Source organism: Anneissia japonica, unplaced genomic scaffold (assembly GCF_011630105.1).
Source record: "Anneissia japonica isolate Jap-2015-1 unplaced genomic scaffold, ASM1163010v1 scaffold287960_len3192837_cov198, whole genome shotgun sequence".
In the NCBI taxonomy this organism is placed as follows: Eukaryota; Metazoa; Echinodermata; class Crinoidea; order Comatulida; family Comatulidae; genus Anneissia; species Anneissia japonica.
The window spans coordinates 783,335-809,825 of NW_022712725.1; the positions used below are offsets into that span (position 1 = coordinate 783,335).

General features: G+C 34.3%; 1 protein-coding gene across 1 annotated transcript in view; it reads right to left on the reverse strand.

Annotated features, from left to right (window-relative positions):
- Positions 1 to 26,491, reverse strand: part of LOC117108037 — an 81,571-nt gene that overhangs the window by 15,205 nt on the left and 39,875 nt on the right. Inside the window, exons 40-67 of the mRNA XM_033249883.1 lie at positions 25,710 to 25,997; positions 24,921 to 25,220; positions 24,632 to 24,667; positions 20,238 to 20,276; positions 19,506 to 19,514; positions 18,787 to 18,795; positions 18,379 to 18,617; positions 17,304 to 17,581; positions 16,256 to 16,536; positions 14,745 to 14,947; positions 14,447 to 14,621; positions 13,806 to 14,131; positions 13,487 to 13,625; positions 12,633 to 12,994; positions 11,460 to 11,598; positions 11,187 to 11,210; positions 10,675 to 11,000; positions 10,043 to 10,181; positions 9,254 to 9,606; positions 8,574 to 8,736; positions 7,213 to 7,538; positions 6,602 to 6,740; positions 6,315 to 6,344; positions 5,568 to 5,896; positions 4,008 to 4,146; positions 3,278 to 3,615; positions 1,439 to 1,577; positions 180 to 194 (exon numbers count right to left, since the gene is read on the reverse strand). Of these exons, the coding sequence (XP_033105774.1) occupies positions 180 to 194; positions 1,439 to 1,577; positions 3,278 to 3,615; positions 4,008 to 4,146; positions 5,568 to 5,896; positions 6,315 to 6,344; positions 6,602 to 6,740; positions 7,213 to 7,538; positions 8,574 to 8,736; positions 9,254 to 9,606; positions 10,043 to 10,181; positions 10,675 to 11,000; positions 11,187 to 11,210; positions 11,460 to 11,598; positions 12,633 to 12,994; positions 13,487 to 13,625; positions 13,806 to 14,131; positions 14,447 to 14,621; positions 14,745 to 14,947; positions 16,256 to 16,536; positions 17,304 to 17,581; positions 18,379 to 18,617; positions 18,787 to 18,795; positions 19,506 to 19,514; positions 20,238 to 20,276; positions 24,632 to 24,667; positions 24,921 to 25,220; positions 25,710 to 25,997 (5,283 nt within the window). The remainder of the gene's footprint in view (positions 1 to 179; positions 195 to 1,438; positions 1,578 to 3,277; positions 3,616 to 4,007; positions 4,147 to 5,567; positions 5,897 to 6,314; positions 6,345 to 6,601; positions 6,741 to 7,212; positions 7,539 to 8,573; positions 8,737 to 9,253; positions 9,607 to 10,042; positions 10,182 to 10,674; positions 11,001 to 11,186; positions 11,211 to 11,459; positions 11,599 to 12,632; positions 12,995 to 13,486; positions 13,626 to 13,805; positions 14,132 to 14,446; positions 14,622 to 14,744; positions 14,948 to 16,255; positions 16,537 to 17,303; positions 17,582 to 18,378; positions 18,618 to 18,786; positions 18,796 to 19,505; positions 19,515 to 20,237; positions 20,277 to 24,631; positions 24,668 to 24,920; positions 25,221 to 25,709; positions 25,998 to 26,491) is intronic.

The following is a 26,491-nucleotide window of genomic DNA, read 5'->3' on the forward strand; positions in this document are numbered from 1 at the left end:
TAAGCATCCGATATTAATATCTAGCCTTCACAATAATGAGTACAATCTTGCAGTAACAGTATTTAGTTTATGTTCTATTTCTTATCAAAGCCCTTAGTTTTTGTACTATATAAGTAATAAAAAATAATATTCGATTAAAACAACAATATAGTGTCGTGAAAAAATTTGCAATAACTTACCATCTTCAATTTCCTCTGAAAAAATAACAAAACAGTATGATAATCAATGTTCATAAAAAAAAAAAAGTAATTAATAAAAATGTTGTAATTGTATGGAAAATAATTTCAGTATATACACCTGATAAAATAATGAAACTGGTAGAGCATATTTCAATTAGAAAACCAACATTTTACCTAATTTTAGTGAATGAAGAAAATGCCAACAAAAACCATACATTCTTCGGAATTTTAGGTTGGGAATATTAATGCTGTTTTTTCACCACTTAGTACATTTATAACATGTTTGACTAGCATTGTTTGTATTGACTTTTCTATTCTGATTCATCATACCGTACTCGCGCGAATAAGCGCCCGGGAGCTTAAAATATTTTTGGCTCTTTTTGAGGGGCGCTTATTCAAACGGGGCCTTTATTCAAACGGGGCGCTTATGAAAACAGAGTGGAAAATTGAGGGGGCACTTATGGAAATAGATGAAAATTGAAAGAGTGCTTATGGGAAATTGGAATTCAAGAACTTTTTTTTAAATCGAAGATAAGAGAACGGTTTTGGTGAAGAAAAGATAATCGTCGAGAGAGCATGGCTCATGACAAGAATGTTGGGGTACACAACAGCAGATGAAATTAGTGGTGGTGTTGGTGGTGGTGGTAAGTGTGTTGGCTATCTGCCAAATCAGATTAGCAGGATCATTGCAGGGTTTCTTGCTTAGATACAAGAGTGATGGAAGTCAGTTAATTTTTGTTGACTGAAAATGGCCGTACAGTATTTTAATTTTTAGTTTAATTCTAGTAGTTCTAAATCAAAAAATGGTAGCAATGAAACAAGAATGGGATTCTAAATATACATCAAAACTGAAAATCATGTTAAACTTAATGGAGACTGAGAGCCCGACTGATGGATAGCTGAACTGACCGACTGACAATGCTTAGATGCGAACAGTTGATGCAGAAAATTAATGATGTACTGTACTGTATGATTGAATTTTTTTAGGAATTGAGGGGCGTTTATTCAAACGGGATGCTTAAGACAATTTTCACGTTAGGAGGGGCACCTATTCAAGAGGGGCGCGCTTATTCAAACGGGGCACTTATTCTTGATTTTAAATTTTGAAACTGTTGGCAAATTATTTGGTTTGATTATTATTTATATTGATGTTTGATATGGAATCTTTTTTGGATATCAAAGAGATATATATAAGATATTGTCATTACAATTATAAATGCTGGAATATGTAACATAATAATTCAATAGAAATTATGTACCTGGACATCCAACTATCTCTATCCTCATACTGATGTGGTTGTTCCAGCTAATTGGTTCAATACGTACATATTGAGCATGTACGGGGGCAGCAAACAGATTGGTAACTGCTGTATCTGGGTCACTGTTTCCTACAAACTCCTACAAAATGATAATACATCTTATCAAGTTTCTCCGAATGCAATATGCCATTGATATTGAAAGTAATAGCTTTTAGTTTTTGGAGATTGAAAAGTCCAATTTTAACTAGATTTGAACTCGTCACTGAGGACGAGTTAGGTGATCCGCCGCACTTTGACCCACGAGGAAGTGTGCGCGTGGCAGATTGAACAATAATTAATTGCTGAAAATGGCAAAATACGCTAATTTAGTTTGTTAAAAAAGAATTTTGAGCATTTGAAAAGATTTACTCATGCGTACGCGCACGTCATGACGCACGTGCGCATCTTAATGTCACTGTTGTCTTTTCATATGAGAGATATATGTATCAACTTTCATTGACAAACGCCTGTTGGTGAAGGAGTAATGATCATTTATAGTATTTATCATATAAAAATTCGGTTTTTTTACTTCAGGCAATATTGTGACGTCACAATGTCCGATCAGCTATTATAATATATCAAATCATATCTACAACTCATGTGCTTTTAGAATATGTAATAAAAATTGGGGGTCACCTTTCATTCTAAGGAGCTATATTTGATTATAAATAGGCATAATTATTAGCATATGTAATATTTGACGCACGCGTACGCCAGTGGCTGTCTCTTATACACATCTAGATGTGTATAAGAGACAAGTATAAGCCCATTTAATATTATTCAGAAATGACGAATGGTTAAGATGATATGACGTCATCAACGTTTTGAGAAAAGAAATATAATTTTTTTCTTGTTTTTAAATTCAGATGGCAATATGATGACGTAACAATGTCCGATAAGCTATTATGATATATAAAATTACACATCTCAATAATGAGTACAATCTTGCAGTAAAGTATTTAGTTTGTTATGTTCTATTTCTTATCAAAGCCCTTAGTTTTTGTACTATATAAGTAATAAAAAATAATATTCGATTAAAACAACAATATAGTGTCGTGAAAAAATTTGCAATAACTTACCATCTTCAATTTCCTCTGAAAAAATAACAAAACAGTATGATAATCAATGTTCATAAAAAAAAAAAAGTAATTAATAAGTGGTAAATTAAAAAAAAAAATTGAAATGCTCAAAATGGCCTGAAACGTGCTCTAATTTAATCTAAATGTGATTTCAAGCATTTTCAAAGTTTGACACACGCGTACGTGCGCGTTATTACGCGCACGCGTAAAATTTCGGTAAATTACATTTAACATTGACTTGAAGTTAATGCTCACTTAATACGATTTCGAAATGGTAATTGGTTAGGCTGATATGATCGATAATGTAAAAACACAAAATTGCGCGTAGATGACGTCACGCATAACTGCGCACTTTGAAAACCTTATTGTGACTATTCCAGGCCAAGCTAAATGTTTGTTGAAGNNNTTTGTTGAAGCGTGCATGTATGAATCTCGTGCCAATTTTTAGATATCGTGCTAACAAGAAATGGGAAAAAAAAAAGAAGATCTCTGACAATAACAAGAGGTGATCCGCTAGTGTAGCGGATCACCAATTATCTCACAAACAATTTAGGCTTCTCTTTTGAAAAAGAAAAAAGCTCATGCTAGATTTTTAAAATTTTGGGTAAATCGGGCTTGGGCATTGAAAATTCATTTTATTTTTAATTATAAGAAATTAATGCAAATCTGACCCACAGAATTTCATTTCCTACAGAAAATATCTATTCTGAGTTTCACTTACAGCTGCCTGGCCACCAGCTCCCATGATTGGTTGAAAGTTACTGCCATCAATACTGTAAGATACTTTATATGATGTCACCCATTGATCATAGCCTCCGTTGCGACCTTGTGTGATTACTCCAGTTACTTCTTTCAAAGCACCAATATCAGCTTGAATCCATTGGTTTTGGTTGTTGGATTGTGCAGCCCAAGCACCAATACCACCACTTCCTGGTGTGATGTTGAGTCTACCACGTGTAGCTCCATGTTGTGCATTATACTCACTGGATGCTATTAACTGGATATCACGACTCTCAATTCCCAAAGCTCCAGTGCAGAACTGTTCTGCTGGTTCAGTATCTAGAAAAATTAATGGTTACATTATAAATATCTGACTAAATAAATACCAGTCATTAATTAATGAAAGTCATTAAAATATCCTGCATACTATGCTTGCCATTTATTCCACTGAATAGGCCTGGCATTTCAAATTTCACACCAACTGCTTTGACTTTAACTTAAAAAAAAAATTACTGATGATCGTAAAATTATAAGTTAAAAAGGAACTGGTAATATGTTCCAATTCAAAAATTATGACAAAATAAGAAAATTATTTCCTTGACTGCCTCTATTTGATTTTAATTTTATGCCATTTGCAACTACATCCTGTAAGAGATTTTTAAGACAACACCCTTCTTCTTGTAACTCGAAATGGTGCACCCAACTTATGCTTCCTTTCCTTGTTACTATACCTGGGCATCCAAGGATCTCAAATCTCATACTGATGTGCCCATTCCATCGCAGAGGATGGATTCGAATAAAACGTGCTTGTATCTCAACTGGGAATAGATTGCTAACAGGAGTATCCTTGTCATTATTACCAACAAATTCCTGAAAAAGGGGAAAAAATGTTCATAGTCAATCATATTCTTGAGGTTCAAATTGTACAAAGAAGGATTAGCCACAATTTTTACAATTATATTGTTATATGAACCCTAGCGTGTCGCGAAAAATGTCTACATAAACTTTGGAAAATCCCTTTTCAGAATATCTCATCATCCAATGAGGTTTGAAAGTATAATACATACTCCAAGTATTGAAATACACGCCATCGTGTTGGGATTCAATATTTCGACATTAATTATGTCATCATTCCTGATGATGACATAATTAATGTCGAAATATTGAATCCCAACACGATGGCGTGTATTTTAATACTTGGAGTATGTATTATACTTTCTTATCTGAGATTAATCAGTGGACCTTTCGGCCAATGAGGTTTCTATTTGAAAAAATGACATAATTTGTGTTCACAACAAACAGTTGAGAAGAAGCGAAGTTTTGAATCGCATGACTTTGCACCACAATGCGCTGAATGTCTTAGAAAGGGAAAACTATTATTTACATGTCTAGGCTAATGCATACTTTGTACAAAACATTTACTTAGGCTGGCCTCGTACTCGTACATAAGTAATAACATACCCTGCAAAAGGTCTAGTCTTAGATGTTTATGACAGCGCGGCGCTTTTGGGCTTCAGTACCACTTTTTGCACCACACTCGCAACGAAGTAGACTACTTACTTTTTCATTAATAAACTCCTAGTTTTGCACCGAAAATGGTATATAAAACTGATGGAAATTTGGGAATCAGGCCATATAAAAAACATCAGTTATTATCACCCTATCATATATAATTATAGGCTTTTATTTACACAAAATTTAGAAAAGAGACATGCTGATAATATTTTCTTTTTTAGTAAAAACCAATAAAGGTCAAATACAAGTTGAATAGGTCAAAGGTCAATATATTAATGTCAAAGGTCAGATAATTGATGTCACTCAATAAAATAATTATACAATTTAGTAAAGTATGCAAATTCAAAATCATTTATATAATATTATTAAATCAAAGAAAATTGCAAATTTTAGATGAAATGTTAAAAATGATAGGTCAAAGGTCACAATTTAAAAGTCAAAGGTCAAAATATTTTGTATCACTGGAACGCTTATTTAATATGAATCAAAATAAAAACAACTTGTAATGGAACATTTTCAACAATAAAAAAATTATTACAGTTTATTTGTAGTAGAGTCTAATTTCTTTCATATACAGCAAACTCTCTAGGGAGTAATTGACTACAATACATTACAACTATAGGTGCTAATGGGTTAAATAACTATTTAATTATTATTATTATTATTATTATTATTATTATTATTATTATTATTATTATTATTATTATTATTATTAATGATATAATTACTATTGAATGAAAATTAAATTTTACAAATAGATAAAGTAAAGAGCTTACAATCGGTTGTCCGCTGTTACTAGTAACCGTCTCCCAATTATTACCATCCATACCATATAGGACCTCAAACGATGTCACCCATTGGTCGTAGTTACCATTGCGTCCCTGGGTTACCACACCAGTCACACGTTTCGCTATAAACAAGTCAGCTTGGATCCATTGATCACGATTATTGCTCCTGGCTGCCCATGATCCAATGCCATCACTGTCTGGTATGATGTTCAGTCGAGCACGGCGTGCACCATGTTGAGCATTGTACTCGCTCGAAGCACGGATGTTTCCTGATGGGATAGCTCTTGACTGCATACCCAAAGCATGTGTTGTACAATCTTTACACAATAATGGGAAACAAATAAAATATAAATAATTGTATTTTCCTTTTTAAGACAAAAAAATAAGATTTATAGATTTATAGGGCAGTAATAAAAATAACTAATTAACAGATGGATGATTAATTAACTAATAGTAAATTTTCAATATGGATTGTAGATTCACATTCCATAGCTATTTGCCTATTAATTACTACCAAAACGCACAACACTTTCTACACTATTTTGAAAATTAATTACAAGAGCTTGACTTAATTTCTTTTTAAAGTTTTTTTTATAATGCATTTATATTATCAATACAACTGACAAACACCACTTCTAATTTGATTAATTTCAAATGAATAAAAAGATTAAAAAGGGAAAAAACAAGATTTTCTAAATGCTAACCAAATTACTTTGATAGAAGACAATAACTTACCTTCAGGAATTTCTACCTCCACTTCCTCACCTGAAATATTGAATAACATTATTTTGTTGTTGTTAATATCTTTTAGCAAATCATTTATTAAGTCATCTTATGAATTTTATCTGTTCAAAATTCAAACAAATGCACAAATATGGGCACATAACACAAATTTGTCACACAAAATTTGGTAGTGTAGACATAGGTTAACAGTTGCTTTGAACTGAAACAGGCAACCAGGTTTTCTGTCAAATAGCATCCATTTTCACTTTGTTAAATAATTATGATATAACAAGTCATACCTCTACAGCCTAAGATTTCAAAGCGCAGACTAATGTGACCAAACCATGCAGTAGGGTGAATGCGAACATACTGTGCTTCAACCGACGTTGGGAACATGTTGGTAACAGCAGTCTCCTGGTCAGTATTTCCAGTAAAAACCTTCAGGAAAAACAAACATTAATTTTGAAGATTTAATTCCTTAAAAAACACTCTGTTATCAACTATTTGATCAGTAACCAATTGATATTTAAAATTATACATGTTATTCACACAAATTTAAAATACATTTTGGCATATACCAAGCAATCATCATTAATTAAAGGCTAACTGTATATAAATTGAGGTATGCAGAATTCCTTCAAAGGATTTATTGCAGAGGTAAAGTGAGTAGTTACCAGCATGTTCTGCATTGGGTACAATAGTCTCTTTCCATAGTGCAATCAACTATCATTAAGAAATAAATATATTTTGCTTTTTCTAATAATAGTACATAGTTTAGAATTATTAAAAACACAAAATATGTATTTGTGTCTGTAATTGTACAATTAATTTACTGATTACATATAATGTATGCATAAATCATAATACCATTCAAAAAAATGTAAAAAATCATTACGAATATGTAACTGACCAATGTATGACCGCCTTCCTCAACTGTCTGCCAATCACCTCCATCGTTACTGTACAACACTTCAAATGCAGTCACCCATTGGTCAAGGCCACTTCTTCCTTGTGTGATTACACCAGTGACAGTCTTGACAGCACCAAGGTTGGCTTGGATCCATTGGTCCAGGTTGTTAGTTTGCGCAGACCAGGAACCAATGCCGCCACTGTCTGGACGAATGTTTAGCCTTCCACGTTGCGGGCCGTGTTGAGCATTCCACTCACTCGACGCTTGAATATTATCATTTGAGATGGCGTTTGATGCCACTCCCATGTAATCAGTGCAGTTGGCTGCTTAAAAGAAAAAAAAATGACATGACAACTTGCATGTATTTTATCCATCAGCCATTAGGTCATAAAGTGGATAAAAGGATAAAATATTAGGGAGCTTTCGACTGCACGACGACGGTAGGACGTAGAACGCAATGATGTCACTAAAGTCACTTGCTAAGTTCACCTCGCCGAGTGGATTCTGCAACGCAATTTGGCAAAATCTACGTATGCTGAGAACGTAGGACGCCAGATAGGATGGCCACACATGAACGATTCCCTTCTAGCGTCGTGTCTCGCACAAATCGAAAGACTCCTATTGTAAGCTAAGCCACGCACTTACTGTGCCCAACGGTCATCGGTCGACACGATTCTATGAAGAACGCAACGCGATGTTGCATGCACAACTGATCGTTTTTAATGACGATCCGTTCAATTGACAATCAGCAGATGGCATTGTGAGTTGCTACGTTTTTTTAATGCTGTGTTCACATCGTGTACGGAACACAGTTGTTCGGGTTAAGTATGTATGCGATTGATTGGTTGGAACCAACCAAGCTTGTTGCTGATTGGTCCAAAAAAAAAAACGTACAATTTCAAGATACTGGCTCTCAGATCCATCGGTCCAGATTGAAAATCGTACGAATTTTATATGAACGGTCCTATTCTTTACCATTGAACCCATTTTTCTCCGGAATCCGGGCTTGATGTGAACGTAGCTTTAGACTAAAACTAATGTTGAAGGTTATATTTGAATATGTCATCTAAAAAGCTATTTTTCAAAACACCTTCTAAACTAAACTAAAGACACACTTTTATTTAACCATTATCTTACATAAGAAAACATGAAGGACTTTCAGAAATGACTTGATTTTCTATATGACTTCATAACTTTTTTTTGTTTTAAATTAGGATACACTTTTAATTATATTCCATATTTTTATGGTCTTAATATATATATTCAAATCGTAACAAACATATAAATTCAAATTTTTGTAAATTAACATTAACATGAATTTACTTTAATTACTTCCACATTGTGTACTCAATTACACTTACCGCCTGGTGGTATAGGGATCGGTTCTCGACAGCCAAGAAGTTCAAATCGGAGACTGATATGCCCATGCCACTGAGTTGGGTTAATACGGATGTACCTGGCCTGGATTGGCTCAGCGAAGTAATTGTACTGTCCGGCAAACTGATTATGATTGCCTTCAAATTCCTGCAATTAATGTTTGATGTATAGTTAATATTATTTATAAACAGGGGTGGTGCGTGGGGAATTTTTCCCCCCAGAAAAAACTTGTATTGCCTCCCCAGTTCCACCCCCCACCCAGAAAAGAAGTAAAACCACAATTCATCGGGACGAAAAAAAAATTATATGTATTTTCTACATATTAGCAGACTATCTATATATGATATCGATTAAACAAGCCTCTGAAACCCCTAAATTGTCATATTTTTGGGGGGCTCTGGCTCCGGTTTACTTTTAAAGCATTTTATTGACACCAGACCACGCCCACATTGCTGTCATCAGGGACCTTGTCCCACCAAAATCATACCTTGCCCCTCACTTTGCCCCCCCTCCCAAATTTTAGACGCTGGCACTGTCACTGTTAATAAATGTTATATTAACAAAATATATGTTACATAGTTTTACATCAGAATGCCAATGGAACAACCTTGATTTATAAATATCATTGTTGCCAGGGCATAACATTATACCTAATGATATTTACCTGTGGGTTTCCATCTTCATCACTAACAGTTAGGAATGTTTCCCCATTCTGACTGTACTGTACATTGTAAGCAGTGACCCACTGTTCATGATCAGATCTCCCTTGCGTTGTTATTCCGGTAACCATGACAATATCGCGGGTTCCAAAGTCCACTTGGATCCATTGATTGGCATCGTTTACCTGTGCGCTCCATGAGCCAACATTGCTTGATGTTCTACTGGAGTGATACCGGGCCCCAAGAGCACCGTGAATCGCATCCCATTGACTGGAGACGGAAAGGCTGCCATCTGGAATGGATCCATCTCGCATACCAAGCGGACTAGAGCATTCTGGTTCAGTTACATTCATCTCTTCTATTAATTAAATATATATATTCAATGTAACACATTCCATTCAATATGTAATACTGTCAAAATTTAATATGATGTAGTATATTTAAATTATGAATAATAATAAATAAATAATTAGTGTTAATAACAATAAAAACAATACTCATAATAATAGTAGTAATAATATTAATAATGACAATAGTTATAGTAACAACAATATCAATAAAAATAATACAAATGACAACAATAATAATCAGTTCAGTACAGTGTCATCTGCAAGAGTAGTAATAATAGACAAAATATTTATCAGTTGATATTGATGATAAAGTTTATAAGTGCCTAAGAATTAATAACTAGAGATTATACATATATCAGTTTGTGTATTAAAGTCTTGGAATAAGCTGAGAGAATCTATATGCAAATAATGAAATTTTGATAGATCACAGATTTTGACAATTACCGTTACAACCAAGAAGTTCAAACCGCATGCTTATGTGTCCATTCCATGCTGTAGGATGAACACGCAAGAACTGTGCACTGATTGGTGTTGGAAACAAATTGGTCACAGGCGTGTCACGATCGGTATTGCCAACAAACTCCTGGAATAAATAATCAGTTTAAAAAAATAGTGACCAATCAAGTGTAAATGCTGTTGACTCTATACAAAGAGTGCTATATAAATGCTAAAAAATTATTATTATTATCATTATCATTATCATTATTATTATTAATTAAAAAGCTGAAGCTTTGTCAAATGACTCTATGGGATAGCTAGAACCTCCCAAATCTTTGTATTTGTTTGCAAAAAATTTACAAAACCCAATGTCACATCATTCCATGTTAAGAATTCAAGGCCTTGAGGAGTTTGCCTGTGTTCTCCATTTGACTTGGGCTACTACTTTATCATTAAGGCTAAGTTCATCCCATGTAGTATGGACAGGTGCAAGAATCACTCCAGTCTTGCATCATGCACGGTTTGAGTATTAGTCTAAATGTAGCCTATATTATAACAGTTCTACAAACATTCATAATTAGAAGTGGCATTATGAAAAGCAGACTACACATCTGCTTTGAAATTACCAGCATACGTACCTCAACTTGGTTTCCATTTCCAACTAATTCTAACCAGGCCAGGCTGTCTTGACTATACTGCACTTGAAAGGTGATAACCCACTGGTCAACATCACTCCTGCCCTGGGTGATTATTCCCGTCAATGTCTGTGATGAACCCAAATCGGCCTGGATCCACTGTGAATGATCATTCCTCTGGGCAGACCAAGCACCTGTTTCTGACCCTTCTCGACCTATGTTAAGCCTTGCACGTCGTGCACCATGGTTCTGGTCGTATTCCGTTGAAGCAGTCAAACTCTGTGTTGATATTTGTCCAGATTCCATTCCCATGGGCTCCATACATTCACCTAATATAAATATTTGCATATATAACTCAAGAATCAGAAGGGTTTATTCTGTTATATCTCTGTTTTACACATTTATTTATATATTTTACTTTTCAAATTTTAATTATGTTATTTTCATACTCCTATAACAATTTCAATTAATTATATATTATTATATATTAAATGTCAATTAGGCTTTTGACTTACCTCCTTCACTATCTTCATCAGGAACTACCACAAAAACAAAGAGAGAAGTCATTATTGATTATTCATTTTTGTAGTTTTATGCACACAAAAAAATCAAGATCGAGATTTAAGTGGCAATACTGTAGTTGGTAAATGTTCATTAAATAAACAAATTACCTTCCAACTAAAACTGAGAGACTCATTTTGTCCTTGCCTTATGTTATGTATACTATTAGATGAACAAACTTATACATACTTATACTAAAGAGAGACATATGATATCTTAAAGAGTACCTGCACAACCAAGAACCTCCAATCTCATACTGATGTGGCCATACCAGACAGAGGGTTTAACCCTGATAGCAATTGCCCGCACTGGTACCGGTATGTGGTTTGTCACATGGCCATTTTGGTCCATGTTTGCTGGGAAGTACTGAAAACCAATGTAAAAGTCTTGTAAATAAAAACATTTTAAAGTTGATGAAAGTGAGTTTACAAAACAATACATACTTGAAAATTGTCTCCCGTAAAACCTGGAATTGAAGCCCTGGGCTTCTTCTCCCTGGGATTTTTCTTGGCTCCTTTGCAAAGTAAAGACAGGGGCTTCTTTTCAAAATGAATGCTGTAAATTTTGTGAATTTGTACTATAAAACAATAAATAAGGCCACTGTAACATCAACCTGTATCATGGAGTGTATTTAACTGGCATTAAATCACCTAAACTACTGTAAAATCAAGCTTGTTTTTAATTTAGTTTTTTTTTTTGGAAATTAATGTACAGTGTATGTACTGTACTGCACTATCTCGAAAAGAACCTATGCTATCTTTTCCAGATGAGCTTTATTTCAAGGCTAATTTTGCAAACTAAAGAGTTTGCAAACTAAAGAGGGACTTCAATTCGAGATGGGCTCAACTGAGCTTCAATTCAAGGTTTTAAAGTATCAGTATATTGTCTAATTAGAAACCAGAAAGGACTCCACTGGAAATACATACATAATATCATTTATATAGCACTATTTCATGAAGATCAGTGTGCTCTAAGTGTGGACTACAGTAGCTCATACAGTGTCTTTCTTCTCCCCTAAGGGTCCCTTCGTGTCTGATCTGGCCATTAAATCGTTACCTGCTACACTCGTCTATCCACAACAGGGGCTGTATGGACCAGTACACCGGGGTAACCCTCTACTCATCTAAAAGATGTACAGGGTCTTTAGAGTGCACATGAGCCAATTGTGTACACTGGTCATACGGTTTATAGTCCTTATCCGAAAAGAATTGTTCCACCTCCAGAACCACAGGCGAGCCAATATGGCTGTAGGTTGTGGCGCCACTGCCGTAACAACTCAGCTGATAAGTCTTTCAAATTCTGGAGGTTGTCTCTGGTGCATCAATCAATATAGGGTAAGATTTAGACAAGATATGATATCCTTGTATTTTCCATAGCATGTTAATGGAAGGCACACTTACTTTGATTTCATTATTGCTGTCCAAGACATGCTCCCACGTTTCTCCATCTTCTGTAAAGTCAACAGAGTAAGCCTCAACCCATTGATCTATACCATTGCGCCCCTGAGTGATAAGTCCGGTAACCATTGCTGGTTCACCAAGGTTAACTTGTAACCACTGGTCATGGTCGTTATTCTGAGCAGACCAGCTACCTCCATTTGTATCATCAGCAACAGCATTCAAGCGTGCATTGTCTGCTTGTAAGCTGTCATCAAATTCGCTGGATGCTTGAAGGCTGGCAGATATCAGAGTGCCGTCTTGCAAGCCCATTGGTTCAAGACAAATTTCTGGTTCAATAGTGTTTGTACGGCTTGCGCGTACCTCTGCAATAAGCCAAAAAAAGGTACTGTAAGTATGTGTAACTACCATACTTTTTAATGCTTTGCTTTATCTGTTATTATTTCTGTCATCTATTCTCAACTGTTCAAAATAGAACATGTCCAAAATGTGTAAATGACATTTCTAGGTGTTCTCAGAGAACAGTAACAAGAAATAATACTGATAATATTAGATAAGCTGTCCAACTGGGAACATTAGAAATGTGTAATGACATAAACACTCGTGTAACACTTCAGGCCTACTGCAGAAACAATACTCTTACATAACACTCTTAAAACTTATTTGAGACCTGAAAATTTGGGTGTCGTCTCAGGGTTCAGCCTACAAATAGAGGGTTAGTTTAGTTTTAAAAGACTGAAGATTTTTTTTGGTGTTCTGAAAAAATGGTCTTGAATTAAAGGGCTCTGGAAATCTTTTTTTCTTTAAAAGCTATATCTTGAGAGAGGTACATTGTGGAACCATTTTTGTGAACATACCGTCACATCCGAGAACCTCTACTCGCATGCTAATATGTCCACTCCAAGATGTTGCTCGGATCTGGACTGAACGAGCTTCAACCGGTTCTGGGAAGTAGTTAGTCACTGGTGTATTACGATCACTATTTCCAACAAAATCCTGCAATCAGAAAAAAAAAAATACTTACATTAGCTCTAAAAACCTTCAGTTTTAACTAAAATCTATTTTAAAAATCTTTATTATTATTTAATATAGTGAAACCAAGGAAAGTATCAACTATTAGCAGCCTTATCTTTGTACAAACCAATAAAAAGAGCTCAGGGCAAACACTGTACTTACCATTGGCTGTTCATTTTCATTCAAAACACTGAAGTAATGGACACCATCAAGGGTGTAGGACACTTGGTACGAAGTCACCCATTGGTCAAGATCTTGTCTACCTTGAGAGACAACACCAGTTACCATGAACTCGTGTGGTAGGTTCACTTGAATCCATTGACCGGGGTTATTGAACTTTGCAGACCACGAGCCACGCAGAGCTCCACTCTGGAGACTGTTGAGACGTGCACGGGAGGCTCCATGGTTTGGATCCCATTCAGTTGATGCCTGAAGTTGGAAGTCATGAATCAAGCCACTCTCGACTCCAATTCCGCGATGACAAATATCTTGTGAGAAAAATTACAATGGTAACCATGAGGCGTGTTAGAAAGTACTTCATGTTTCAGTATTTGTACAATGTATACATTTTTAATGATATAATTATGAAGTTTCTGGGATGGATGAAATATATGTAAGAAGTACCTTCTAATAATGTTTATCTTTGAGTTCATCATCTTTTGATACATTCAATTAAATAGTAAAGTAAATTTTTAAATGTGATTTTAATATTTGTTACTTTTTTATGTACAGTAGTGCAAATATTAAACCAAGAATTAACTATTTAGTATTTAAAGTTGAAATCAAATCTTAGTTTGGCTTACCCTCACATTCGAGACCATCACCTTCAAAGCCTGGCAAACAGAAACACCCATGAACACCTTCGTTGGTTGTGCATTCGGCTGATGAGCTACAGGTTAGATTGAAACACGCAATAATTCCAAGACCTTGACATGAGCATTCTTGCGTACAGTCATTTGATATCCAACTGTCACCAACCTACAAGTGAAATTAAGTAACAAGAAATATTGAATAAAGCCGACATGACGACTTGAAGTAAACTAGAAAAAAAAGACTCATTTCTACCTTATGGAATTATCAATAATAAATTGTGTCAAATACCCTGTAATTAAAGAAATCGTCAGTTGTGCACCCGCACTCATCCACAGAGACGCATTCTATTCCATTCAGAACAAAGCCTTCATCACATTCGCATGCTTCTACGCAAATATCTCCGCAATCTTCTTCAGGGATGGTGAAGGAACATGTGTCTGGGCATGCTGAAGCACATGGAGAGTAATGGCTGTGTGCCCCACATTCAATTGCTGAAAGAAGAAATTACAATATAAACCAAGAATTTTATATTATAAAATCATAGCAGTTTTGTGATTCCAAGCAGATCATTTCACTTGTTTTACCTCCTTCCTACTACTGTAAGTACAAATGACAACAAAACACAAATGACTGGGTTCTCCACTGTATGCAATTCTCTAATTTATGCAAGAACTACCATAATAGATTGTTCCACTATCTGACCTTGTTTGTTATTTAAATAAATCAATAATTTAATTGTTTACCAAGATAAACTTTTGTTGTTCCCAAAGTCAATGTTAGTAAATACAGTACAAGTAAAGAAGTCAAATAGCAATATTTAGAGTTTAGACTGTGATTTTATTTTAAAAGAGTTTAAGGCCCAATAAAAAAAAATATTAGTTTATTACCCTTGTGCACATGTCTTCTATGGTAATGAAAAAAAAAAAAAATTGAACATTTTTTTTATTTTAAACTTTAAAATTTTTTTTTATTATTTCATTTTTTCAAATTATATTGTGTAGATATTGTTTGCATTTTCTCAATCATGTTTTACTTTAAATATCAATGCACCAGCAAACAACCCATGGGTGATATTTGGCTTTAGCAAAATAAAACAGTTTTTTTTTTTTTGCCTCCCTCCTCACTTTTCCAGCCTAGATAGGGTGATAAATAATAATATTTTGTATGGGGCCTAATAATAATTCAACCTTAAGGCATTCTGCCAATGGATGAGCTTTCATAGGTATCTGTAGACACTAGCACGTCCTCTACTGGTCTACATTGAAGCATCATCCATTCAGGTGACACCTTTTATAAGTTGTATAAACTTACAGTTAAATAACTTCACTGAAACTGAAAGAGCAATTACTTCCTCTTTCAGCTAAAAAAAAAATAGATAAATAAAATCCTGCATATCACACTAGAAATTTGTTTTCCCTTTAAAACAAAGATATTAACATTTATTATATTGTAATTATCTACTAAATGTAGGACAAAAACCACCCTGGACAATACTGACCTGGTCAAAAACCACCACAGTGGATTATGTACCACTGTTAAAGGGGAGGGGGCAGTGGTGTGGACAATGTTTGGTGGCATGGTTTTTAGCTTGTGATTGCTGAAATCTACAATGCTTATTAACCTACACGCATGTTGTCAAAAGAATTAAATGAATTAAAGGCGCATAATAGAAAGTCACAATGTATTGTAGAACTAGATAAAAATAAGCCCACCCAACATTGTTCGCCCTACTGCCCCATCACTTAAACAATGGTATAGTCCATTGTGGGTGGTTTTTGTCTGATTTCTGATCTACTTACGACAAAGTTCGGCAGTTCTGAACGTTTCTAGGAACACACCCTCTTCGCGGCAGGCCTGGTAGTAGGCATCTAGGTTGTTACACAGTTGTTCATCATTGCCGATGTGGCATGTGTCAAAGACACAGTCATCAAAATAAATTTGGGGATCAATGGTATCATGGCAGGCAGCGAACGTGCTGTCAGGGCCAGTGTCAGTGATTTTACCACAGTATTCGTTGGATGAGTACACCGCACGGGCATCATTTGTACAGGAGCTGGTAACTTCTTCGCTTGGTTGACAACTAAATGGAAACATTGGATAAGTGAATTGTATCTTCTTAAACCCTGTTTGCATTGGAAAGGAAGGGACTCTACCATGGTATAATTTAAGTGCTGCTGTTCACACTTGGATTTTAATATGCCGCAGTAGGTTTAAGCAAAGAGTATAGAATTGTATGAGGTCCGACTGCTCTGATTTTGTATGCATGCAATGAAATGTTAAAAAAAGTACTAAGACAAGATAGGTGGCGCCCTATAAAAATTTGAATACAGTAGGTACATGCTTTTGAAGGATGCCCTCTAATTAGTGCTTAGTGGTAGTACTTTGCGAGATAGGATTGCGTTTCACCGAAAAGCCTGAAAGTCGGACCTCTTGCAGTCCTATACGCTTTGGTTTGAGATTTTGCGCATCGCCGCATACCTGATCATTATAATCCAATCATGGATAGATTGTAGAAAAAATTCAGCAATGCGCATGGTATTAGCAGATAACTAAGTTGTTTTGGTTAAATAAATGTACATTGAATTGAATTGCAGCTCACACTAAACGGTGAACAACGTATATATTCTTTCTGGGCAATGTTCCACACTGGATTATTTTTGTTCAAACTGACCAGGTATATGCTTGACCAAAAAAAGTACAATCTGTTTGTTTGTTTTTTCTGTTTTTGGGGGGGGGGGGGGGCATTGTGGGGGGGGGGGGGCAAGTGCTTGTATTCATGCACTGTGGAACATTGGGATGATTTTAATATTATTGTTATTATATGATTCATTGTGTGTTGGTACTTACACCGGATCAACATTCCAGCTCTCTCCCCATTCATGAACATTGTCTGTTAAGGATCCATCAGGTTTCACTAAATCATCACGTCGGTTGCTGTTACAGTTACCACACAGGCCTTCCAAGTGCTCACGGTACTGTTCACCAGTACCTGTTTCAACACGGTTTTTTCCATCCCATGTTAGCCAGAAATCATGGCCTGTATTAACAAGGATATCCCTACCACTCATCTCAACTGAAAGACTTTCAGATGGGGAGTATGGTAATACAATTTCTCTGCCATCGATCTGCAAGTAAAAATGATGTTTAGTTTACAAAAATTACTTATATAATTTAAACAAACCAGCAGTTTAAGAAACTATATATTACCTGGATGAACTGATGTATTTAACAGAACTTAGGCAAGACATTTTTTACTTCTTGTTTCACAAACTTATTTTTTTAAAGACCCTCAGAGGCGGGTGGAAAAAAAAATGAAAATAAAATTTTGTTTTCTTGTTTAGCAAATACGACAGAAGTAAAATTAATATAAAATTTCGTTGTTGAATGTAACCAGTGTAGTAATGGGATGGTTAAATGCTTTAAATTTATATAAATAGGAAGAAATATATATATATCTTATTTTTGGAGATTTCAAGGCAGTGGTGGGCGTAATAAAAATAAAGAAAAAATTTTATTTTTTTATTTTTTTATTTCCAGTTTTTCGTAGCGACGGGTGTGCTAAACGGCCAAAAATAAAATTTTATTTTATTCTAAATTATCAATATTGGAGGGCTGCGAGTTCGCGAAACAAAGTATAAAAAAGTCTTACCTTACTGCGAAAAAAATTAATGTAGGTCTATTTGTCTGTTTTAGTATGGCCTATTTGCTAATTGGCAAATTATATATACGTATTCACAAAATAGACCATAAATCATTGAATACTTAATTGTTATTCTGTGTCTCATTGGGAATTACTTTATTTGAATTAGCAACTCTGCCTACAAGTATGAGAAGAAGCAATAATCACTTTTAGTTCAGTAAGAATTTATAATAAATAAAAAATTCTATATGAAATTTAACAAAAATAAGGCAGAACACTTACAAAAGTTACATACTGCCGATTCAGACGTATCTCATGTCCGCTAACATTGACAACAACATATTCAGCCAATGCTACTCCTCCATATCCATTTTTAAACTGATTCTTCACAGTGACTGAGAAGAGAGGGGGATCGTTGAGTGTATCCCTGACAAAGGTATACGAACAGTTGCCCTGGAAATCAAACCGTTTTCCATCAAAGTTTACGTAATGTGGATCTCCCCATCCAGAGCACTTGCAACCTAAAACAAAAGCATCAAATACTTATGTTTATAATTTAAACTGATGAAAATACAAAGTTTAATTTATTGTCAAATACTAAGTAAATATTTCAATATTTAATTTACAGTATAATATTTAGATGAAAATGAAAAGAAATCAGAGAATACAAGTAAAGGCAGTTAAACCTACCTCGCCTCCCTTCAGAATTAGGAAAGAAAAGAAGATTGAAAGAGAAAAGAAGGTAACAATTATGTCAAATTCAAGAATTTTTATGACTTGATAATACCTCAATTAGTAGTTACCAAAACCCACTCTTCAGAGCAAATCAAAGTAACAACATTTTACAGAGGTCCCAAGTTTCCCACAACTCACAGGATTCTCCTGGAAATTGGGAATGACTCCCACACTTCCATGAGCAAGTAAGAATCTGCCGGAAAATAACCCATCTGCTGCAAATTCCCATTATTTGCATGCTTGTTTTTACAAGTACAGTATTTAATACCGTATTATCAACTATCTCCTTAAAGTCAGTGCCAATGGGTGTCACAATGCACAGCAAAATATAATCAGAATTATTAAGAAAGCTCATTTAAACAGACCTCCTGGATGTGGATTCTTTTAACTTAAGACCAATAATTTCAGATCTGGTAGTTGTCAATTACGTTACAGATCCAGATTAAGAAATCCCATCCAAATCTGCTCTTGCAAAAGCACATATCAATCATCAATGTTTGTATAAATCCCATATTTGACCCAACAAAATAACTTCTGAGTATGGACATACTAAGATATTTTTGATAAAATATTAGAGGAAAGCATATAAAATCATTTTAATTCAATCTACTAATTTACAGTTAGATGAAAACGAATAGAAATCAGAGGATACAATTAAAGAAAGTTAAACCTACCTCTCCTCCCTTCAGAATTAAGAAAGAGAAGAAGATTGAAAGAGAAAAGAAGGAAACAATATAATGAAGAAAGTATATAAAGATAAGTGTACAATGGATGTAATATGATTGAAAGATGACATTTTTTTAATAGACATTCTGGTTTCTATTTTCAAAGAATTACAATAGTACAAATAAAAAACTAAAAATGATAAATATCATGAATATCATAAGTATACAAATGCAGGCTATGTTACCATTGCATTAAATCAATGTCCATAACCTTATGTAATAATATGTATGCCTAAGGCCATATCCTGGATATATCCAACATTATTATTCATCTGTATTGCTAGCTGTCTAATACTGTTCTCAATTTTCCACCCTCTACTCTTTTTAAAATCATTTCAATATTTCAATCAGTTCTTTATCTTAGACCATGTTCTAAACAACATATTTTACTATTTAACCAATCAAATAATTTCTTGTTCACTTTTGGCCAATCAGAAGTCAGATTAGTAGCAGTAACCAAACAATACTACACTTAACCAATCAGCTAGTTCAATTTTGGGTATCTAAAATACCTGTACTCATAAGCAATTCCAAGTGGCTGAAGCAAATCAAGGAGCAATAGTTTATGTAAAATGTTTAATATATATTTATAAACAATGGCACTGTTGGTTGGTAAAAATATAAAATAAGGAATATTTTCATGAACTCAGGAGATAGGAAAGTAAAGAAAAAAAAACTTACTACTGGGTCGTTCAGGACGGTTTCTATTCCTTCTTTCTCCTAAAAATATAAACATTAAACAAGTTACAATAGCAAACAATAATAATAACCAATAATTCTTATCCACGGTGCTAAAATAAATATTTTATCTGCACACACTTTGCTAGTTTGTACAAGCTATACTATTATACAAGCTACCTTTGTTAGATGATTAATAAAAGCAAAGAGTATAGAACTGCAAGAGGTTGTCGACTGCTCTGATTTTGTATGCACACAATTAAACGTTTAAAAAAGAACTACCACAAGATAGGTGGCATCCTATTAGAATTTGAATAGAGTTTGAAACTCACTTTTGAAGGTAGCTTGTGTAAGGATTATTTAAAAAAGGATACGTTCCAACGAAAGCCAGGAGAGTCGGATCTCTTGCAGTTCTTCTCTTTGACAAAAGGCTTAATATTAAACTTGATAGCTACAGATTTACAACAGCAAATAATAATGTTTAATTATTTCATTAATTACTCTGATCACTTAAAACATTGATATACGCATACACAATGCCTGCCCCTTGAATACGGTTGCTGCAAGTCCCACTTAACTACAGTGTAAATGTATGATAACATTTGTATTTTTGGGACTACACTTGTGTTTGTGGGATGATACGCCATGCCCTGTTCTGATTGTTGAGCTGTTTAAGTTTGATTGTCTCTCCAGAAAGATCCATTTTCAAATTCCAATTCCTGAAGATCATTCCAAGACATATATGTCTATTCATCACAGACATTCTGCTTTCATGCAAACACTCACATTCTACCAGGCACCCATTTATTGCATATAAAACGCCTAACCCAAGAAAGCAAATGGGCAGCATTAGATTCAAACTTGCACTCTTTATAGGTAGTAAGTTAAAAAGCACAACCATTTTAGCTTCAACGTCAAATACACATACAGTACTGTAATATTATGATCAGCCTGAACAAGTAACAGAAAATTAAAAATCAACTTACTTATTGCTGTGGAGATGATAAGAGGAAGGAGATAAGAGAGAAAAAGTAAAGAGGAACAATTAGTAGAGAAATATATGTTTCAGGCCAAGTGTAATTGAATGTCCCCAATCAATTTTCAAAAAACTGTAGAGTTTGTTAATTGATTGTCCCCGTGGACCAGGAAATCCAAACAATTATCAACCTGCAGGACAAGCTGGGCTGTAGCCAAGGCCTCATCGAGAGTTGAGGCTAAGGTAATGGTAGAATATGCGCCTTCCACAAAAAAAATCACCTCAAGGTGCTGACAGTATTCAGACCACAATCATATTATATAGGCTAGGACAAAAGCCTCCCTCCCACAGTTGGCATAGGGAAGAATAGGTAGTCCCAGACTAGTTAAATTTCAATTAATTTTTCTCATACTTGATTCCAAACCTCTCAAGTTAGTGGTGGGCTTATATTCATGAAACATTTTTACTATCAATATTATGATTTAATTCTTTTTTCTTTGTTCAACTTTATATCACAAGGTTAGTCGTAGTGACTTAAAAATCACTTAAACTTGGGATCCTCAAAATAAAAATGACTAAATTTAACTTTATTATCATTATCATTCTATACTTTATTCAAATCAAGACTGGGACAGATTTTTCAAATATTGGGAATTTTATTATTTTTTAATGTAATATCACAAAGGAGAACTTTCCATATACCAGTATATTGGTTAATCTAAGTTTATTTCAATAAAACATTCTGTTTTCACCATCATTATAATTATCATTATCATTATTGTCATAATTAATATTATTATTTCATTTTCATCTCATAATTATTCTTATTATGGTAATGGTAATAATGAAACCCTTATAATGTACATACAGTCTTTAATATGAGGAAAGACCAGTCTTTAGTAGTTGCTTCCAAATCTTAAGAGCTTTCCTTTGTCTACTGTATTATTTATATATATTATTTTAATAATTTATTATTTGTTCTTTGTTCTTGTAATAAGTGAAAGGTAAACTTAGATAATTTTACTCACCTCTTCGTGCTATGGTTTTTGTGAGATTTAAAAAGATAGGAAGAAGAAATTGTCATTGTGAGAAAGGCCAAATACATTTTCTTTACTTTTAGTAATTAGGGATGACATGGAGATCAGTTGAAAATGGCAGTGGCTAGGACATGTACTGAAGGGGATTAAAAATTATATGAACTTGAAACTGGAATGGAATAAGAGAAAAAAAAAACACAGAAGTACACCAATGCCAATGGGCATTAATTACTGTGTTTGGTATAAAAGAATTAAAGGATAAATAAGGGTAAATGAAAATTTAGAAGAATAAGCGGAAAAAGAATAAGGAATAAGAATAATACAAAAAAAGCAGGAGCAGCAAGAGAAGAGGATGAACATAGAGATTGATTTTTAATAAACAACTCTCTTTGAAATGATACACTAATCCGTTTCCACATTACTAATTATCTTCATTTAAAAATAGGGCAAGTTTAAGTAATCAAATAAAGTTGAAATCAATAAAACTACAGCTATTAATAATGGGATTGTGCAATACAATTCAATGCATTCTATAATAAGCTTAACTAACATGTAAATCAATATTGAAAATAAACATGGAAAATATTGAAAATCAATAAGCAAAACACAGCAACCTGTACACTGCAAACAAACGAGAATTCCAGGACACCTGTTGTACATGTTGTTGTTTATTTTAAGTAAGCTCCCATGTAATTTAAACCCTCCTCTATAAATCACTGTTTTGATACAAGTCACAATCCAAATATGCTGTTCATGAGTGAATTTGAAGATCGAAACAAATTTAGTGTTTGCTGATTTTTTTGCAGATGTTTTACTAAGAAATCATTAATCTGATTGCTAGTCACTGTGCAAAGAACATACAGAAGCGGAAATTAGCAAGGTAAAAAAAATCATAATTCTAAATTTCAACAAAGAGGCACTACCTTAAATATACAGTAAGTAAAAAAACTCAAAGCTCAACTCAAAGACAATATATCTATTAGGGAGCATTAATCTGTAAGTCATATTTCTACAATCAATAAGAAAATCTAACAAGGTGGGAAATATAAAGCACTTCAATAATTACCCACCAGCAATATACAACATTTATGTATAAGTTTACGTAATAAATGCACTAATGCCATTTATATCTGCTTCTGAGGTATATGTACAATTATAATATCAAGGCTATATACTTAAGTGTTAATGAGACATTTTTATACGTTGTAAGCTAACTTTATTAATAGAAAAAAATAAAATGTAATCTTAATTTTCTTATTTTCTATTCTATCAAGAGCAACTAGGCAAAATGTCTTCAAATTTGTTATTAAAAATGAATGTAATTGGCAGGTGGGGTTCACGAAACAGGGTAGAAAAAGTCTTGACTTACTACACAAAACGCTAATAATGTAGTTGCACTATAATTGTATACCACTATTAGTATAGGAAACACTACTGCTAAAAAACACTTCATGCTACTAACACCTTAATTGTTATAAAGCACTGTACAATATTCTCAAATAAGAGACATTATCAGCCCTACATAATTGCGTACTATAGTTCGCCCTACAATTCTGAAAATGTGGCGTGGTCTTGGATTTGCATACTAATAAGTACTATGCCTTCAGAAGTAGCTGATCAGCAGAACATAAGTCCTACTGAATACAATTCACTTTATCACTGCTAGACAGTGTTGTGTCCTGAAAGACAAGCATTTTATGGGGAAAAGCGCAACATAGATTAAAACTTGTTCATACCCTGACGTTCTTCTCCTAGATAAGCATGATATTTTTATAAAAGAAAAATTCAAAAAAAAAAAATGTTTAAAGAGCTTTCCAGATTTCCAACAGTTAAATATTAACTGTCCACAAAAATTTTATTTCACAAAACAAATGTGACATGCCTAAATATGGTCATGATGACATCACATCATGACCATATATAGGCACATCATGACTATATATGGGCATACAGAAGTTTCTGTCACAGGAAATTTGAAAGTATGGATAGAACTTAAGCTTAAATTTCTAAAGTGATGGTAATATTAAATGAGATTTTGCAAACCCCAATACTTATATAAACCATGTATTTGTAGCATTAGAATAAATATAAACAACTGACATGCCCTGTATAACACATGCTTCCATTCAATTATAAGGACACCAGAATCAAATCAGAATAAACATTAATCATCAGTAATTTTGGGAAAAAAATGACTAGATGAATTTTTAAACTTGTAATGGATTAAAAGACATGAAAATTAACAATAATTTTTTTTTTTTTCAAACCAACTCAGAAATTTTTTATAAAATTTTCTCTTCAAAGTTGAGACATATTGAAATATCTTTTATGATGGATGTAACAATGTGATAGCTGAATGTAAATGTATATATGCAACAACTTACGGCTCCTTTGTATTCTAGGTGCAACAACCTCACCATCTGGAAAAAAATAAACATATATATTGTTATTATTTTATTATCTAAATTAAATTAGATTGCTATTAAAGCCTACACCTTAAGCCTCATTATGTGACTAGTTTATTCAGCACACCTTAGAGATGTAGGAAAATAGTTTCTCCATACTGAGCTTGTTCCTCAGAAAGCATAAATTCACAAGTGTAGAGACATTGTTTCTATGCAAGCAATGTTATATTTGTATAGTAATACAATACACTACAAAAAAAATACTTACTACTATCAATACATCGGAATGAAACTTCTAGGTACTTGTATGTCCCCACACAAGGATCAGTGAACTCTCTATTACGAGCCACAACGTTGCATGCTTTCCTACTGTTGCAAACTGACATTACATGTTCTAGGGCACCCTCTGCACTGCATTCAGTATCTTCTATCGGGCCTGTTGGACATATTTCTCGGTTTGCACGCCCATACATTGCGCTGACAACATCGATGCGATTTCCTCCACAATTCATCCGTAACCGATCATTCTCACAAGCATGTTGGGTATATGATTCTAGAGCTTCTCGAGCTAAAATATTAAAAAATATATTCCTTCTAGTTTCATGAAATAACAAATCCTATTTCACCTTGTTTTAACATCACTTTTAGTTTACATTGGAATTGTCCCCACACTTTTATGATTCAATAAACTGTTCCACTATAAAATCTCGCATCCCCTTTGATATTGCTGACAATGTCCCCAAAAACACAGGGTAAAAATAAATGTGAACTTGCGTGTTTTGTGGAACACGCACATACTCCTTGCCTTGTTCTGATTAGATAATTGCACTTTGTATGATGTTACAATTAATGAGACAAATCTCTAATGATGTTGGTAGTTTACAAGTGAAGTACTTAGCTTAATAAACCTACTACTGCCATTTCTATATCAAGTGGGAACACATCTCAAAAACAATCAAGACATAAGCGTATACATCACATTATATACAGAATTGGAAATGGTCTGTTCATCCAGGTAAGTATATACAAAATAAAATAATTGCACAGTATAACTTACCCCCGGCACAACAGTAGGTCACTCGAAGCATCTTGCGAACACCTGGACATGGATCACCAAAAACTCTGTTGTGTGCTCTTACCGAGCAACTGCTACGGATCTCGCATTTTTCATGAACTGTCTGAAAGGAGCTTTCAGCGGCGCAGTCTACCGGATGGTCAGGCCGGCCATCGCATGTCTCTACCTCATCCCGACCATACAGGGCAGAAATGATGCGGATTTCTCCACTTTCACACTCCAACCTGAGTTTGTCCCTTTCACATACCTGCACGGTTTGATGCACGCAATCTAAAAAGGTGACATCATGTTATAGAAATGATATTATGAGGTAATGTTTCTCATTTTTTATGTGCTATTTATCTATTTATCTATTTATATTTATATACAGTATATAGTAATAATTTTAAGGCACCCTAATTGGTATGTTGCTGGAGCTTTTAAAATAAATTATTTAGTTATGCCTCTGTTCATACATACCAGGGGCGGATCCCAGGGGCGGATCCAGAAATGTCCAAAAGGGGGGGCCGGAATGGGGGGCGAAAGTTGGGCTGATTGAGCCAACACTGTCGTAGGGGGTCCAGGGCATGCCCCCACAAAATTGTGTTCTAGACGCCCGAACATAACATTTTAGGCATTCTGGGCTATCATTTTTTTTCTTTTTCTCTCTTTTTTCCCCTTTTTTTTTCTTTTTTTTACCTCCCAAAAGGGGGGGCCGGGGCCGGGCCGGCCCCGCCCCCTAAATCCGCCCCTGACTTAGTTGTGGATCAGTAAGGCCCTGATAG